The following is a 17,075-nucleotide window of genomic DNA, read 5'->3' as shown; positions in this document are numbered from 1 at the left end:
GTCAAGGAAACAAAGTGCGGGTTTGGTTTGCAATGCATCAATCTTTAAGCCACAGTGTTATCGCATAACAGGGAATAGAACTCCAAGGTATACTCTCAAAAGTGGGGTTAAAGATTTATTGTGATTTAAAAAAAAAAAAAAAAAAAAAAAAGTGCAATGCCAAATTTGCAACCTCAACACCATTTTTTTGTACTTGAATACAATTTCCACTACATTTCATTGAACCCTTTAACAAACGAGCAATCTGTACACATGGACATAAAGCAACACTGCTTGTTTGGCTGCCTTTCATTCAAGGACTACCCTGCATTCACAGCAAGTACCGTGTTAGCCAAAAGGGTTCAATGAACCCTAGTTTTTCAGCACAGTAAGGGCATCTAACAGATGGTTTGTTTGTAGGTGACACCAGTGGTTATGTAGAAGAGAAGGTATGGAGAATGTAAGTGATGGAATGTGGTAGTTTTAGGGGGGGAATTCAATTGTTAGCGAGATCCCCGGAAAACGAGTGCTCGAAAAATATTACCGTTAATAAGGTAATTACTCGCTGAATTTCATCTCGCAGCTCCCTGAGCTGCGAGATGAAATTCAGCGAGTAAACTACCGTATTAACGTAATTTACGCGCATATTACCGCTAATATATTTTAAGCGCTCGTTTTTCCGGGGATCTCGCTAACAATTGAATACCCCCCATAATGTGAATGGAATGTGATAGTGTTACAATGTCTGTACACAACCACTTGAGTGACCTCCAGAACCTAACTTTAGAGCACAATATTCCAGCTCACAGTTGTTTTAGGGCACTAAGGGGCATATTCAATTAGCTTCCTGAACCGCGACTGCGCACATAAAGTGCAATTAAGGTACAGACATCACAGATTTCCCTTCGCAATCCTATGGGGTGTGAAGGGAAATCTGCGGTGTAGCGGTATCAGGAAGGAAGCACCTGCGCATAGCCGTGATCCCGGGAGCTGATTGAATATACCCCTAAATATATACAGTAAGATTATCAGAGCTTTCCATACTTGGATATAATTTATCAGAAGATACATTTTTCTGCTTTTGGAACAGATCGACACATTCTTTGTTGGTTGTGCAGTTTAACCAATTTTATTTGTGAGTAAAATAATAGTACAAGGAAAGAGGTGGGAAAAGAAATAAAACACATGACCTTTTGAAATGTGTATCAATACATTACCGTACTAAACAAAGACCTGGGATTAAAATCATTGCAAAAAGGAAGAATATCCGTCAACCAAAATGAAATCTCGCACTAGAACTTTATAAGGCAGGTAGCAATTTAATGCAAATAGTAATGGGCTTTAGTGGTTAGTAATAGGCCCTATCGTGGCTAATATGGGATAACTAGTCATTTATTTATTTTTTAAAATAGACATAAAAATAGGTTGTGTCAAGATGAGAACTGGAGTTGAAAGATACACTTGTTATCTACTAAAAAAGCATTGCGTACATGCGGCAGGAAACACAACCTCTTATTATGCTGCCAGGTCATAAACATCATTCAAATGCGATGTAAAAAAAAAAAAAAAAAGCTAAATAAATAAAAAATATTCCGTATCCTCATATAATATTTTGAAGTAAAATCTGTGACTGAAGCAGTGACTGTTTTAGTAATGGGCAGAATCCTTCATGTTACACTCAATGGGCAAGTATCAGGCAGGAAAATAAAGCCTGTTACGGTCTATTCAGTAAAACGCTTCATTCCAGGAAGTGTGTGGTGCGATAAAATGGCGCGTCGTTCACTGCCAGCCGACTGTAGCGGCAAATTATTTCTTTATGTGAGAATTTCTAAATGGCAGACACCTCTTGGTTGTATGGTCCATTACTAAATAATCAGAGTGCACTTTTATAGGTTTACATTAAACTGTCACAACATTAAATGATATCTGTAATACTTTTAATTCACAGTTGATTTCAAGCAAAGTGTTTTTTGGGGCGTAAGGTTAGAATGGACCAGAACGATACGGGCTTTGTGTGAAATAGAGATGACGACACTTTCAGTATGGAAGACTCAAGGTTTGGAAATCATAAATCATATTACGATTGTGTGATGAAGGAGAGATTTCCTCATTATCCAGAGATATTCCAAGATTTTCAAAACCAAAATGTTAAAACTGGCTACTTGAAAACAAGCGACAATGACTAGGCTTCAAATTAGTTTGGAAACTGGCTGAAATTGAATATTGAAGTGTACCGGTTCCCTACTCAAAAGTGAGAACGGCCATCTTGTGGGCTAAACCAATATGAATTCATTAGGAGCCTATGGACCAAAGTGTTCCCCACAAAATGGCTTCTCCGTTCCACAAAATGGCTGCCGTAACAGCCGAGATGACTTTACATGTTATATAGCACATGTAAAGGAAATTCATCGCAATTGTTAGAAGTATGAACACAATCAGGAGTGTGGTGAACGGTTACAATGAAGGTGCATCAGCTTTTGGTTTTTAAGACATCTTGCAGTAATCTTCCTACGCTAGCGGATTTATTTCCAAAGGAATGTACGTTTTCTACTTCCATCTGGTGTGGCTGGAGCAGGAGGAGTGTGACAGAAGCAGGTTTGTACTGTAGTACACAGGACAGGCAGTGAAATTAGCCACTGTTGGGGATTTTTAAAGCGATTCACATTCCAAACATACAGCCAGATTGTAATTTCAGTGGAAAACAGTTCAGAAGTGAACTCAAAGTCACAGCAAGGTGGACATAAATGACTGACAGGAAATAGTAGAGTTGCCAAAAAAAAAAAAAAGCAGATGGAATCCAGTTATACAGGACGTGCACATTTGTATTATTTTGTTGTTGTTGCAGTGAATGCACCTTCTATTGAGTTCGTAACCATCCTTGTTATAAGAGAAGGAATGAGAAGGCTACATGGATAGATGGACAGGAAAGCGATTGGTCAGGGCGTTCATTCCATGTCATTAAGGCAGCAGCAGTTCCTAATGATAAAAAAACACAATTATGCCAGCAAATAGCCATTATTTGCTTAGATTATTCAGCTAGAACCGAGGGGACTCCATGAAAGCGCTCGTTAATGTGCGCAGGCCAACTAGGGAAGGATAACTGGCAACGGCTCAGTGTACGCACAAGATGGGGTGACCGCAAGCCTGCCGGGACGCCAACTATAAAAGGATCATGTAACTAAAAGAAAGCCATGTGCGACGTGCACACGTCATCCCCACGCAGCAAAGCACAGGCGTGTTATTCACAAGAGTCATGCTAAGGGAAGAGATCATCATGTGTATGCGGAGTGCATTAAGCAGCACAACCTGGCTGCACAAGCCAAATAGAAACCAAGTAAAAGTGGACATAATGTTTAGGAACATGTACAAGTGGTGAGTGAACAGTTTGTGTTGGAGTTAGCTGCTGAACACACAGGTTAGCACCTTACATGGAAGTTAGTTTCCTGGTTTAACCTTTCACAATCAAGCTACATCTAGCGGGTTCAGTTATTGTGTTTTTCTTGCATTCCTTTATATAATGAAAAGACAAAAAACAATACGATTGGGTACATTCTAGTGGTTAATGAACTGACTTCTAGAAATATGACAGTGTTCCTGCAGGGCTTTACGACTCGCTCTTCTTTTTGTTCTTCTTCAGGAAGGAAGGGGTACGGAATTTCTTCTTCTTTTTGGAGGGGGATTTTCCAGGAGACTCGTCGCTGCCAGCGTCTGCCTGTGCCGCGTCTGCCGGTGCCACCTCTGCCTGCGCAGCGTCCGCCTGTTGTTGTGCCGAGTCTGCCGCAGTCGTATCCGCCTGCACGGCATCCTGGGCTACCGGCGTGGCAGGAAGAGACTCAACGTTCTGTGGTTCAAGTCCTTTAATTTCTTCATGAGAGGTTTCTGTATGGGCCTTTGGGAGGTCTTCATCACCAGAAGCCGGTTGTTCTTCATTTGGTTTTGCAGACGCTGGGAAGCAGAGGGCTTCAGATGGTTCATCCGGGGTCAGGTCTGGAAGAGTCTGCTTGAAGGTTGCAGCATCACTGTCATCTTTGTAAGTCTGCTCCTGCTGAGATTCTGGGGAACGGACAGACAGTCGTTAATGCCGTGTACATCAGAGTCTGCGGGACACAAGTCTCTGAATACTATTACACACTTGCACGTCTCTGGTATATCAATTTGAATTATTTCCAATGTGCCTTTTACCAATAGGGTGATTCCCTTTACTTAAAAAACATGCATGAAGAATGAATTGAATATAGACCCATTTTAGTGGCTTAAAAGATTTGAAAGTGTGTAATATATTCATATCAAAAGGGGGGGGGGAAAGCAAAACAACCCCAAAGTTGGTTAAAAAGCAGTTAAAACCTTTCAAAAACAGAAAAAATAAAATAAAAGGATGTAGCTTGGAATTACTGTTTGAATATTAGCAAATTGTTAGGAAATGAAATAATTGGTACATGATATGTTCAAATTCTAAAAGCCTCTTCAATTTCATACATAATTAAAATGACTTATTTCTCAAAAAAAAAAAAAAACCATAGCAGCCATATTCATATGTGGACGGAGCAAATTGAATACTGAATTATATCAATTTCTCCCCAAATATATGTGCACACATGGTTTTTAGCTGAAGGGGCTGAATTGAGAAGCTGCGTCATCATGAATGGCTACCAAGTGGCTGTCTTTACTGCTTGTAGGCGACGTGGGCATATTAGGTAAAAGAAACAATATTGCATTGAAGTGGCTGAGTATATGCGCAAGGTACAAGACTTAATAGTGCGGAAGCGAATGCAAATTCCTTGAGGTCACCAGATGTCACCTAATCAAGTGCACAAGCTTATATTTCTATAATCACTAATTGAACCTCTTACATATAAGATCACGTATACTATGAATTAAATGCGGTTTTAAACATGGAGACAGATTTGGTAATAGTGGACAGTGTTTTTCAGTATTAACATAAGCACCACATTCCCACCATGTTAGTTCCAGTTATTTTTTTGCAGCACCTAAATCCCTCAGACATGTCGTCATTCGAACAGAACAGAGGGTTACTGTGCGTTATCGGGTCTAGAAACTGGCAGGAGAAAAGGCCGACATAGCTCCAGAGTTGTAAGAAGCTTCTACCAATGTGATGTGTTCTCTAATAATACACAAACCATTATTACTTGGTTAGCTTCACACAAGGACTGTAGGGCCATGTACTGAGCACAGTTGAGCGCAACCAGCAGTATAATCTGTTCTACCGATTGCTATTCCTCCTTGACCTCCATAACAGCCACTAATTATTTACCAGTACAGACAGTATATGACGCTATTATATATCAAATACTGTGTATCGCTGAGCTGAATAATACACTTCAGGAAATAATTCCAGGGTTTATACTTAATAGGTTGTGGAAACACTGAAGCAAGCAGTGACTGACAGCTTGGCTGCCTTACACTGCAGAAATGCACAATGTGGATTGGATGATTTATACAAAGGGGCGGGACCAGTGATGTCACAGCAGCTCAGGAAGCAATAGAACCTTGTTTGTAGATGTGGGAGGAGCTGCAGTTACATGTAATAGAACAGGGGACGGTGGGAATACTTTACATTTAAGTAACACTGCAGCGGAATGTCAGGATAACAGTGACCAATGTATTTTACCTACATGGTTCTTATATGAAAAGGTCAATGTTGTGGCTGAGTGGCCCTTTCAGCTCAGTCTATGACCGCACTGCTTCTAATCAATGCACCCAGTAGCCATATCGGCAGTCTAGATGGGTGGGGGACACGGGAACTGGGTGTGGCACACGCATTGGTAAACAGTGGGTGTACAGGGGATGAACCACATTTTGATAAGATGCAGATTACTGGCGGCTGCGTCACATTGTGTGTTTTAGAATACGCATACTGTTAATGTTATGTGCAGTCTGCTTGTCCTTTCCCCAAAATCCCCTTCCTCTAAATTGTACTAGAGCTGCTCATTCTAGGTTCACACTGAAGAAAGCATGAGCTTGTCATAGGAGAAAGAGGGGGAGGGGGCACCATAATAAGCCGAATCATTAATATTAAATCAAGTTCTCAAAAGCTTTAAATAAATCCAGATCATACAATTCTACATTAAAACAAACCGGATCCACTATCCAACATTTATATCACAAGATGGGCAAGATATTGCGGCAAAAAAAGGTCAATTTATAGATTTTCTTGTGCTTAAAATAAGGAGCATGTTCCGTAAATTCAGCAATAAACCCTGAGCACGTTTCCAGAAAACCATTCCAGAACGTCCACTTAGCGGCTACTCCCAAAGACAAATGTATTAAACTAACTAGATAAAGGTTTCTCCACCATCCTGGTAGCTTTGTATCTCTAGGACTGAACACCAGGGTACTGGCAGGTCGTTAATAAAACGTAAAAACAAAGATGCGATAGAATGAAGCAATGCACACAAGGATTTGAAGAAAAAGTAAAAAGGGAAAGAATTGAAAGAATGAGATGATACTTACTATGGTAACAGGTACTCTTTAGCATATCCATCTCCTGTTTGTTTGGCAGCCACAAGAAAAAACAAAACAAAAAAGCACAAGTAGAAAAAAAAAAGTCTAATGCATTCATCGAAGCGGTATTAGAGTCAAATGAATAGCTGGCAACAATCTTGAGATGATAACGGTGGATGGAGATAACTTGGACATATGGGCTCAATATGAAGGAGGGGGACACAACACAGTGCTGATGTGCTAGACAGGACAGCCCTCGATTCATGTATTACTATTCATCATTCACCCTTGTGCTTGTTTTTTCCACCCTTGTTTTTTTAGTAAACAAATTGTTTTTTGCCTTCTTAAACTTATCTTTTGTATAATCTTATTAGAAGTGACGGCATAGTTTTATTAACTAGCATGCACTAAACCCAACATGCAAGTTTCTTTATGTGACGATATTCACAATTGCATATGAAAGAGGGTTGGCTGTAATTGCACACACACAAGACTATCAGGAGTCTATATCGGGAGACACAAAGACCTAAAAATCGCTGTTCATTATTTCCGAAGTCTCAGTGCCAGTCATGTTGTTTGGCGTCTTTCTCGCAGGTAATATAAACAGTTAGGGAACCTGGGTAGCAGTTTTAGCTGGTGTCTCTTAGCGTTTGTGAACGTCCCATTTTACCAAAGTACCATGAAGTTGCTATGAGCTAGTATATCGACAGTTAATGGGAACCACTGTTTCCTTGTTACACACAAACATTTCAGAATGTCTGGGAACCACATTTCCCATTAAAAGAGAAATGTGGTTCCAAACACACAAGCATCTTCACAAACAAAAACACGAGCCCCAGAAACACCCCTTACACGCCCCTCATCAGCCCGACTTCTCACAGATTCTGAACGCAGTGTTTTTGGGTGGAATGCGACATTCATAAATACTAAATCAACACCAGCTTTATGCATAAACGCAGCGGCGGTTGTAGCCATGTATTGTGTGGTTGTACCCCTGTATTGTGTGGTTGTAGCCCTGTATTGTGTGGTTGTAGCCCTGTATTGTGTGGCAGCGTCAGCACTTTTGTCACTGTGATCTTTAGAGGCCAGAAGGATCACAAGCTGTGGGCTTTATACAAACGGCTGTGAGTATAGTCACAGTAACGTGCCAATGGTGATGTCACAGCTCATGAATTTGTACCATCAACCCCAGGCAAACATCCTTATTTCAAGGCTCTATTTAGGATTTATTGCCAAATATAATTTCTAAGTTATAGGTACATTTCTAAGTATATTTATAGTACTGCATTATAGACGTATTTTACAGAAAGGGAAAACAGTCTATCATAGGGCCTGTTTCCCAATCATAATTGTCCCGCTTTTAAAGTACTGTTAAAACGATTATAAATCCTACAGACTCCCCCCATTCCCCTCCCATTTATTGGTCGTTATTTTTGCTTTCATAGACGGAACACATTGATAATACAGTATAATATTGGCCTCTATAACTTGTCAGATGAATAATCAGATTACACCATCCCCAGACTTACCTTCTTGTCTGTTGGGGGTACTGGGAGGTGTACGGGCTAAAGAGTGGTCAGGAATAGTGTCCTTCTGTTCTGCCAACTCTTCTGGCTGATCTGAAGATGAAAGAAAAGTGGTCACCTGGTGTGCATCAAAAATAAAACACGATCGCCTATATATTAGTACAGTAAAGAAATAGGTACATTAAAGATTGACCATAGCTGCTTTCCAAGCTCAAAAATCTCCAAGATAAAAATAACAAAGTTGCACAATACATGTCAGCAGCAACAGCTCATGTCGTCTCTATGGAATAAAGATTCAGGTGTTTTCAAAACACAGAAATGTAATTTTTAATGCAATGCAAGTTATTTAACCAGGAGAATTCTGTGTCATGAAGAGCAGAATAAAAGTAAAAAAAATTAAAAAATAGTTACTTGTAATAATTACCCATCACCAGGATTTAAAGACTTACTGACACGTGCAAGGTAACACTTGATAAATTAACACACATTTATACCACAGCTTTGTGATGGCGCAGATCTGAAATTTGGGACACATTCAGTGAAGAGATCTTGGAGATTCCCATCCACACCACCACCAGATTGCCCACACCAGATTCCCAGTGGTGATCAGCAATAAAGGGGGAGAGAGAAGAATGGCCTCCTGGTAGATACCTGAATTACTAGGCAAGACACTGGAGTTGGTGTTAAGGGCTCGGACGACGGCTGTGTGAAACTCTCTGTGAGGAGACTCCGGTTTATTTGGCTCTTCCAGAGAAACGTCCACTCTTTCCACTTCTAGAGTAGACACCTCTATCACTGGTAACTGGTCTACCAATAGGTCCTGACAAACCATGGTGTTCTCTTCCAAGACTTCTGCTGGGAGAACCTGTACATCACCTGCTGCATCTTCTGCTCTTGCAGAGGTCACTGGAACATCCGGAAACGTAATTTCACCCTCTATAAAGTGGAGATCTTATTATAGTCTCCATTCAGGGTCTGTACCACCACAGCCAAACCTCCACTGTGGGACAAGTCTGCTGGTTGCATGATGCAGGGCTTGCCAAGTTATACAGAAACTATGGTAGATGCAAACTCCCACTGCATGATGCAATGGTATGGACTACTCCATGGGATTGATAAATTCATTAGGGCATATTAGTCATATGTCAAACCAGCAAAATACTACATTTCACAAATCCCACGTCTTGTTATATACACAGAAAATAACAATACTGAACCATGCTGAAAAATGTGCTCAAATCCCCTACTTAATATTAAAATTGGTGCAAAATCTGCCCTCATATGCAGATCTGGTAGTTATATCTGTTCATCTAATCACCTAATATGGCCACTTGGGTCTCACAACATGGTGAAGACAACACAAGTACCAGCATAGAGTTTAGAGATATATATATATATATATATATTTACAAAGAAAATTTTTGAATCGCACGAGGTCAGGTTCAATTAGCCGTTTCTGTGAACACCGGCAATTATGGCACAAAAATGTTCGCTTAGTTTTGCTGCTCATCAATGATCTAGCAAAAATCAGTGAATATTTTAATCATAAACAACCCACATATACGCTTGATCTTTGTGAATAATTAAATCAGTCCCATAGAGTGAGGGCTGCTAATTCTACTGAAGAAATGACCTTCAGAACAACAATTAGATGGTGTTCTGCGGGAAGTGTAATTATACCTATAGCTTCCTCTACAGCCGCTCAATCTAAAAGAACAGTTTGTCATTATGAAACCTGTAGAATTTTACCAAACTAGATTGAACACTAAAAACCTATAAGAGCCTATCTGGCATTAATATATTCAACTGGTATTACAGAGCGGAACAACAACAACAACATGATAAACAGGACAAACTGGAAGTGCATTTGACTGCAATTTAATGGTGTTTGAAGCATATATGTCAGCTTAAGACTTGCATACAACGAGGTGCCCTTGATGCTGAGATGCAGGCTTAAATGTTTTGATCAAAATATGAACCAATATCTCATGTTTTCATTTGCTACAGGACACAGATTTGCAGTGGCAAGGACAAGTGCTGACAACTGTCTTTGTTTTACATAACCGGGGGAGTTTACACACTATATGTTCACCATGCCTCGTCACGCCTCTGCAGAAGGCTGCCATGGTAGGATTGAGGCGCTTCTCTAACTGACAGACAGCTGAGCAAACTCGTTCTGCAGCAATGCAGTGTGTGGATTGGTCGATTCATGCACAGGGGCAGTCATGTCACAGCAACTCAGTCTCCGCTTTCTGACGTAAATCAGATCTCACCAGAACAGATGTGGGCGAGTTGTAGCGGTATAATGGAGTGTTCGTTTTATAACCAGAACTGCAGTGGAAACAATATATTCTACCTTCATGGATCCTGTATACAAGAAACTGTCTGCTGTGTGTAAGCAGAATGTTTTAGAACATGGATAGAACAGCAAAACACTGATGCACACAACACTACTGCAGAAAAACCACCTGGCGTTACATAACGATGGTGCTGGCAGATGGACACCATGCGGAGTCACCCACCTTCAGCATCCTTCTGCTTGCGCTCCACTTCCTTGCGATACTCATCCAGCTCTCGGTCTGTCAGCTTGTTGAAGGGGTTGGGGCCGGCTGTGCTGATAATAACGCGTGGCTGGTACTCCTTCTCAATGATGGCCTTGGAAGCCGTAATCAGTTCTCCCTGTAAAAAGTATGGGGGGGGGGGTACAAAGAAAGAGGAGATTTGTTTTGAGCACATCAAGTCCACACAATGTTTTGCAGTTCAAAAGTAAATGTATTTAATAGAAAAAAAACACACACAAAAATTATACATAAGCGCAAGTTCGCCCATATAGCAATCAAACACAGGCGTCGTGTTAGCCCCGTCATGTTACAGATTTGTCACATGGTTGTTCGGTAGCAGCTGTAACGTTTTCCACTTCCATTACCCTGAAATTAAAAACGGGAATAACCCCTGTCCATTTAGGGTTAAACATCTATGGGAGGTGGTTAATTGAGAAGGCTGAGCAAGCAAAATTCTGCTTTTCTAAACGTATAAGATGTGCAGATCACGGACTGGTAAAATATGCCTATATTGAAGATCGGAGCCATTTCATTTCAGCTGACCAGCATCAGTTCAGCTTCAGATAGTAATTAGATATCTCAGATCCTTCTCCCTTCTCCTATTGACTACAATAGCCAGGATATGTGTTTTTACTGCAGATCCCTAGAATACAGTTAATCCTTACTAAGTGCTGCTGGGAAGAGGATAATGTATTCTCAAGCATAAGGCAGCAGAAAAGGTGCAGAGATTGTAATGTCTGCAATCAATAACCAAGTGAAACAAAATGCCGAGGGCCCTGATCTGAGAGCATGCAGCCCAAACCAAGATTACAATCCAGACACAAGTTGTGTAAATAGTACAATTATATCTGGTTCTGCTCCCTAATGAATGAGGTCTCCCCAGCTCTCTGTAAGCAGCAGTTAGAGGACACGTGGGCACAGTACGTCCGCTGACAGCTGCATCAAAATTGTAGATCCTTTTGCACAATAGTTATAAACAGAAAGGCCGTGAAGAGGTCAGCATGCCAACAATTCCAGGCATATCCAAAACAGTAACATTTTACACATTTACGTTCTTTAAAATTTGAGATCCAATCTTTCCATTTAACAGTCACTAACTCTGCAAGTACATCAAGGCTTCCACACATTTCCAGCCACCACTAGGCCCAGGGTGCAGAAAAGACAACCACAGAAGTCATGTCCTTGAGGGCTCAACTGTGTGTCTGGTAAATACAGAGAAGAATGTGGGGACATCAGGCAGCTTAACCTATAAATACCCTGCAATCCATAGTCTGTGAATGAACGTCTTTATTAGGTCATAAACCCTGTGTGCTTCTCGGAGATTACAATGTAAAAGAGAACCCTGATTTCATGATCACCAGGACATGGACATTAGGAATACTAAGTTATACTAGGAATCCAACGGACATGTACAAACAACTGTTTGCTGTGCGTCAATGTCTGCGTTACCTGCAGTGTTTCGGAGCGTTAATGCTCAGTACAATATAACGGATTCTATAGGAGCGCTACTTAAGTACAATATAATAATGTGCACTGACTGCTCTGCTAGCGGTGAGGGCAAAGTACAGGGTTCTGTATTAGCTAACTAACCGCTGATATTAACACCAATATGCACAGGACCTTCTATATATTTATAAAATGTTCGGTCTGAGAATATAGTACTAAAAATCCAAGGCAGTAGCAATTGCACAAAATAATGTAAACCGTAGACCATGCGCAAGGTTTCATTAACAATTTAAGGATTTATTGAACAAAAATATAGTTCTGTAACTACTCATGGTGACAGTCCCAGTGGGCACGCTGCCAGTGGGGAGGGTTCATTAGGGATAAAGTGGATATATCACCCACTCACAGACAATGTTCAGCAGCTTACTAATTCTCGTGGTAACCATGCAATTATTATTAGTTTAACTGGAAAAATTACTGCCTCCACTGTGGACAAGAAATCGGTATAGATTAAGAAATAAACATTATAGGTTGTGTACATCACACATAACAGTGCTTCCCACTACCTCACACTGCTCACATTTGTAACGTCCAATTTTCCACATATTTTAATAGTTAGTGCTTAATTTCCAACAAATAACTCTCTCCCCTCGAGGACCCCACAGAATTACCCCCCCCCCCCCCTGCTGGTGCTCCAATGCCGTGTCTGCTGGCACAGACAAGCTGAATGTAAACGATGCTGCAAGTCTCCTGGAACCATACCCTGCACTGTGTGCACTAGCGGCTGTCAGTAAGGAACAAGCAGCCTCACATGGGGGTCATCTGAGGACCTTGTACACTGTCCCACATCAGACTGATACATTGGAAGCTGGATATGGTTACAATACTGGTTGAGGGATAGAGGGTACTCAGAGGTTACCAGGGGAGCGCCCCAAGCATCTAAGCTTGGACTTGCCCACTTCAATATCTCTATTGCCAATGTTACTATTGGTACTGAAGGTAAAATATGTCTTTGCAAATGACACAAAGGTAGATCACATGGCTGACACCAAGGGTGGGGTGAATTTTAGACCACACCACAAAATGTCTGTAGGTGACCGGTCTGCTTTAGATAGCAAAAGTAAAGAGCCATGAAGTAGTAGAATAGGAAGCAGGAACCAGAAAAGTGATATTTAAATAGCTACCATTGTCTCTCTAACCTTCAAACTATATTGCTAGTTAGGAGACACAGAAGGTATTGTTCTGTACTAGTATAAAAAACAATCTCTCTCTCTACATTAGATGTAAGGGTTTTAGTATATTAACATCATACTATAATTTATGCACATATCTAGCTATACTTCAATGCCATGCAACATTTGTGGTCTATGATAGGCCAAGTACACGTCACTCTGCGCTTAATTAAGAGACATTATTGCAATAAACTTTATATTATCACCACCTGGATACTTGAAAGACGATTACCCTATCAATATAAAGCCACATTCTTTGTTCAGTGCTATAGCCCTATCTACCATTATATTTGCATCTATATCCTACAGCATAAATGTCAGCTGTAGAAGATATGAATGAATGGCTCGTGGGTTCAAGACATGTCAGCATAGTGGAAGAGGTCTTCGTAAAAGTTTTTTGTATATCTGTTGCAGGATTTGGAAAACTAAACGAACGGCAGATAAAGTGATTACACAAAAGCTACGTATAATTAAATCATATACATAAAATAAGAATAAAGGGAAATAAGACCTGTGTAATACATCTCACAAAGCCCCTGGTATGAGGCGGTAAACGTTGGGCCTGGATACATTCCTAACTAAGGAGATTCTTCCATTAAACTGCGATATGCATGATCACAGTATTCCCAAAAAATGGCCAAGAGTGTCTTCAAAAGTGGAGGGGTCGGGGTGTTGTCCATACTGTATAATGCAGCGGGTCACTGGTAATCTGCACTGTAGCGTCTATCTTACATAACACCAGGAAAGTCTATGGCCTCAGTGTTTGTGAGCTAGATGTACAAGCACCATTTATATATTGTTTTATCCCTTTAGTAACTCATATCCTGAACAAACGTCACCATGTTTAGCGGCTCTACAGAGCCACAACATAACGCTGTTTAACCTAAAGGATGGCAGAATAATAGATAATACGGGAGAGCATGTGAACTACAGAATATAGACAGGGCAGTATATACCTTTCTAACTGAGTAGGTTTTAGCTGGACTAAAGGCCTGCTCTGACAGATCGAACCCATCAATAGTTTCCGCACAGTCTGACAGAGGTGCATCCTGAAACAGTAAATGCAGTAAAAACAGCAAACCGGAACTCATATATACACCATAAGACATTGGGGACGTGAGAACATGCAACTACTGGGGGCGGAACATGCGCAAACAATACAGCAACAGAAACGTAACAGACATTAATGACTTTATGGTTTGACACCGGATTAGACTGGAAACAAAAAATGACAATGAGAATTAAGAGGACTGGATTGCACCCAAGTGGAGACATGTGAGCCCTATACATTAACTTATGTTTTCCAGACGCATGGAACTGATAACTTTGTAGCTGCAATAAACCTTATCAATGTTTCCTGTGGAGTCAGCTTGATAATACAACTTAGCCAATGTGGCTTATCTGGAAGAAGTACACAGGTATAAAGTAACTTTGTATGCTACATCTGATTAGCTGATTGACAACAGCTCCTGAAGCAATGCTTTTATACACCGCAGACCAGAGGGTACAACAGGATATTCTGTTACATACAGTATGCAACAGAACGAGCAGTACTTGTGGTATAATCAGTCTGAAGGGTTATATAGCAACATCTTTCTAGATTTGCCATTATTGTCTGCACATTTGAAGTAAAAGCACACACTCATTATACGTATCCCACGCTACTTACTGACATTTTAGTCTGATCTCATAGATGGCACATTGAGCCCAAACCATGAATTAGGAATAAAAAGGAGAAGTTTCTTCTGGCTTCAGCTTTACAAAGGATAACATCACAGAGCACGTGATGCACACTACAGCTCATCATGCATGGTCAATGATAGGGTTACCAAACTGACACCTGGGAAAGAAGAAAGGGGTCGGATAACACTACCACGAGGCACAAGGTTCTACACAGAACACATGAGCAGGGTTTGAAATATGCAGTCCCAAAAGTCCACACCTTGCTCATCAAAACGCCATTACCCCCGTTGGCAATTTTATATATCTCTAGAATCCTCGGCGGTGACATTCGCTCACCTCATCGGAGGTGCAGACAACATCTTTGGAAACTATTGGTGTGTGTATTGTCGTCTCCGCTAGTTCTAGTCACCAGAGGGGAGGTCATTAAGAAGCAGTGTCATGCATGGCGATAAGCAACGGCGCCCACAGCATCTGTCGCTGCCATGCTTGTACCACCCACACTGAAGCCACTGGTGTCCATCGTTATACATTACGTGGGTCTGCAGGGCAAAGAAGCCGCATTTAGCACTTACCTTATACACAGACAGTCTCTGTCAATTAAAGAATAATGTTAGAGCGATGGAAGGAAAGTCTTATTACAGTCACTTAATCTGAGAGCTTTGGAAACTGACCTGCGCCATGCTCCTGTCCACCATGCCCCCACACAGGACCTGGGACTGGGGACCGGCAGTCTTAATGTCTTGTAAGTTCTGTTCCCTTATCTGCAAAACAAAGATGGGAAGTAACTTTATAAACTGACCTATCACAGCACGTTGTGCGGGCTTCAATTGGTTTCCTTTACATTTCTCTTTAAATGGTCAGTATAAGAGGGTCATTTATCTGTATTCGTTTTACACAAAAAGACTATTTAATAAGTGGAATCTGGAGTCCCCATGAGCAGCCTGAGCCGCCGTAATTACAGACTAAGCACTACCAGCTGTGAACGTCTATGTTCATATTAGATAGGTCTAAATGTTCTGCTTTACACATGCAGGGCTTCGTGTAATCCGATTTCCTTACGGGATACTTCGTATTGTTTTTTGATACACAAAGACCTGCATGAATAAAGGAGGAGGAGAGGAAGTGTGTGAGTGGATACCTTCATGTGGTAAAAACAAAAGTAATGTCAAAAATAATAAAATTGCTCCCAACCACCCAAAAAAACATTTATGCACGAGGCACTGCCGTGTAAAACAGACCAAACATTTGATAAAAGTACATATATTAGTTATCCCGAACATTAGAAGCCATAAAATTGATTCAGAGGTATATTTGTGGGGCTGCAATAAATATGAATTTAAAAAGTAAAATAAAATGTTTGTGCTTAAAAGCGCTTTTCCCTCTATGTGACACAAATACAATACAAACACATCTTTATGGCAATGCTAATAAGAAAGTCCAGAAAATCAAAACAATGTAGAACTCACTCTGGTAAACCAGGTCATACTGGCTGTTACTGATGATATAAGTGACAGTCACTCTGATCATGGGGATAAGGGGGTGGATGGACCTATGTACATGAAAGCCGCAGAGTATACTTATATACAGAAGACATTGTCTAGGGATGTAATTGTGGTTGAATAGAAAGTCATAACTGGACTGAAGCAGAATGATTTATGGTGAGAGGGGAAATGTAACTATAAATCATTTACCTTGTTCCTCATTTCTTGTACTTCCTTGGGGTCTGTGTTCAATGGAACAAACAGGTTAGGGACAGCAGAGGTGGCCGTTCTAAGCCCGTCCTCCTTAGTCCACTGTAAGATGAAGAACAGTGACATGGTCAGATTAACACTACCACAACCACGGAGACACAGAATATAGTCATGCATTTCACAAGTCAAATAGGGAAATGAACCAATGAATATGCTGCAATTGGAAACTTGGACAACCACTGAACTATGAAGACTGGAAACCAAATGATGTTTTATTGACACCGATTAGCGCTGAACTGTGCTCGCATTACCCTCTCTGAGCTCAGGGTGATTTGGAAGTCTGAGAAGACTCCTTTTAAATGAATCACTATACCTATTGTAATCTCCTTTTGAAAAGTTTAAAGAAAAGAAAAGAGAAAAAAAAAAAAAGTATCACTTTACAAATTGATCTTGTTGTATTACCAAGTTTCTCTCATTTTACTAAACCACTAGCCA

General features: G+C 40.7%; 1 protein-coding gene across 12 annotated transcripts in view; it reads right to left on the bottom strand.

The window, feature by feature from the left end:
* Window positions 1-677: 677 nt before the first annotated feature.
* The window catches only part of ADD1 (adducin 1), a 57,918-nt gene continuing 41,520 nt past the window's right edge, over window positions 678-17,075 (bottom strand). For 2 of the 12 annotated variants that reach the window (XM_075194262.1, XM_075194270.1), the window contains exons 11-18: window positions 16,581-16,682; window positions 15,561-15,650; window positions 15,462-15,479; window positions 14,163-14,255; window positions 10,490-10,646; window positions 8,619-8,903; window positions 7,971-8,060; window positions 678-4,032 (exon numbers count right to left, since the gene is read on the bottom strand). In XM_075194262.1, coding sequence (XP_075050363.1) covers window positions 3,584-4,032; window positions 7,971-8,060; window positions 8,619-8,903; window positions 10,490-10,646; window positions 14,163-14,255; window positions 15,462-15,479; window positions 15,561-15,650; window positions 16,581-16,682 — 1,284 coding nt within the window. In that variant the 3' untranslated portion in view covers window positions 678-3,583. Of the gene's footprint in view, window positions 4,033-6,449; window positions 6,485-7,970; window positions 8,061-8,618; window positions 8,904-10,489; window positions 10,647-14,162; window positions 14,256-15,461; window positions 15,480-15,560; window positions 15,651-16,580; window positions 16,683-17,075 lie in introns of those variants that run through there. The other 10 variants (XM_075194272.1, XM_075194273.1, XM_075194275.1 and 7 more) reach the window with 9 other exon arrangements.

This window comes from Mixophyes fleayi, chromosome 1 (assembly GCF_038048845.1).
Source record: "Mixophyes fleayi isolate aMixFle1 chromosome 1, aMixFle1.hap1, whole genome shotgun sequence".
In the NCBI taxonomy this organism is placed as follows: domain Eukaryota; kingdom Metazoa; phylum Chordata; class Amphibia; order Anura; family Limnodynastidae; genus Mixophyes; species Mixophyes fleayi.
Note: the sequence above shows the minus strand (reverse complement) of the source record. Positions and strands in the feature narration are given on the sequence as shown.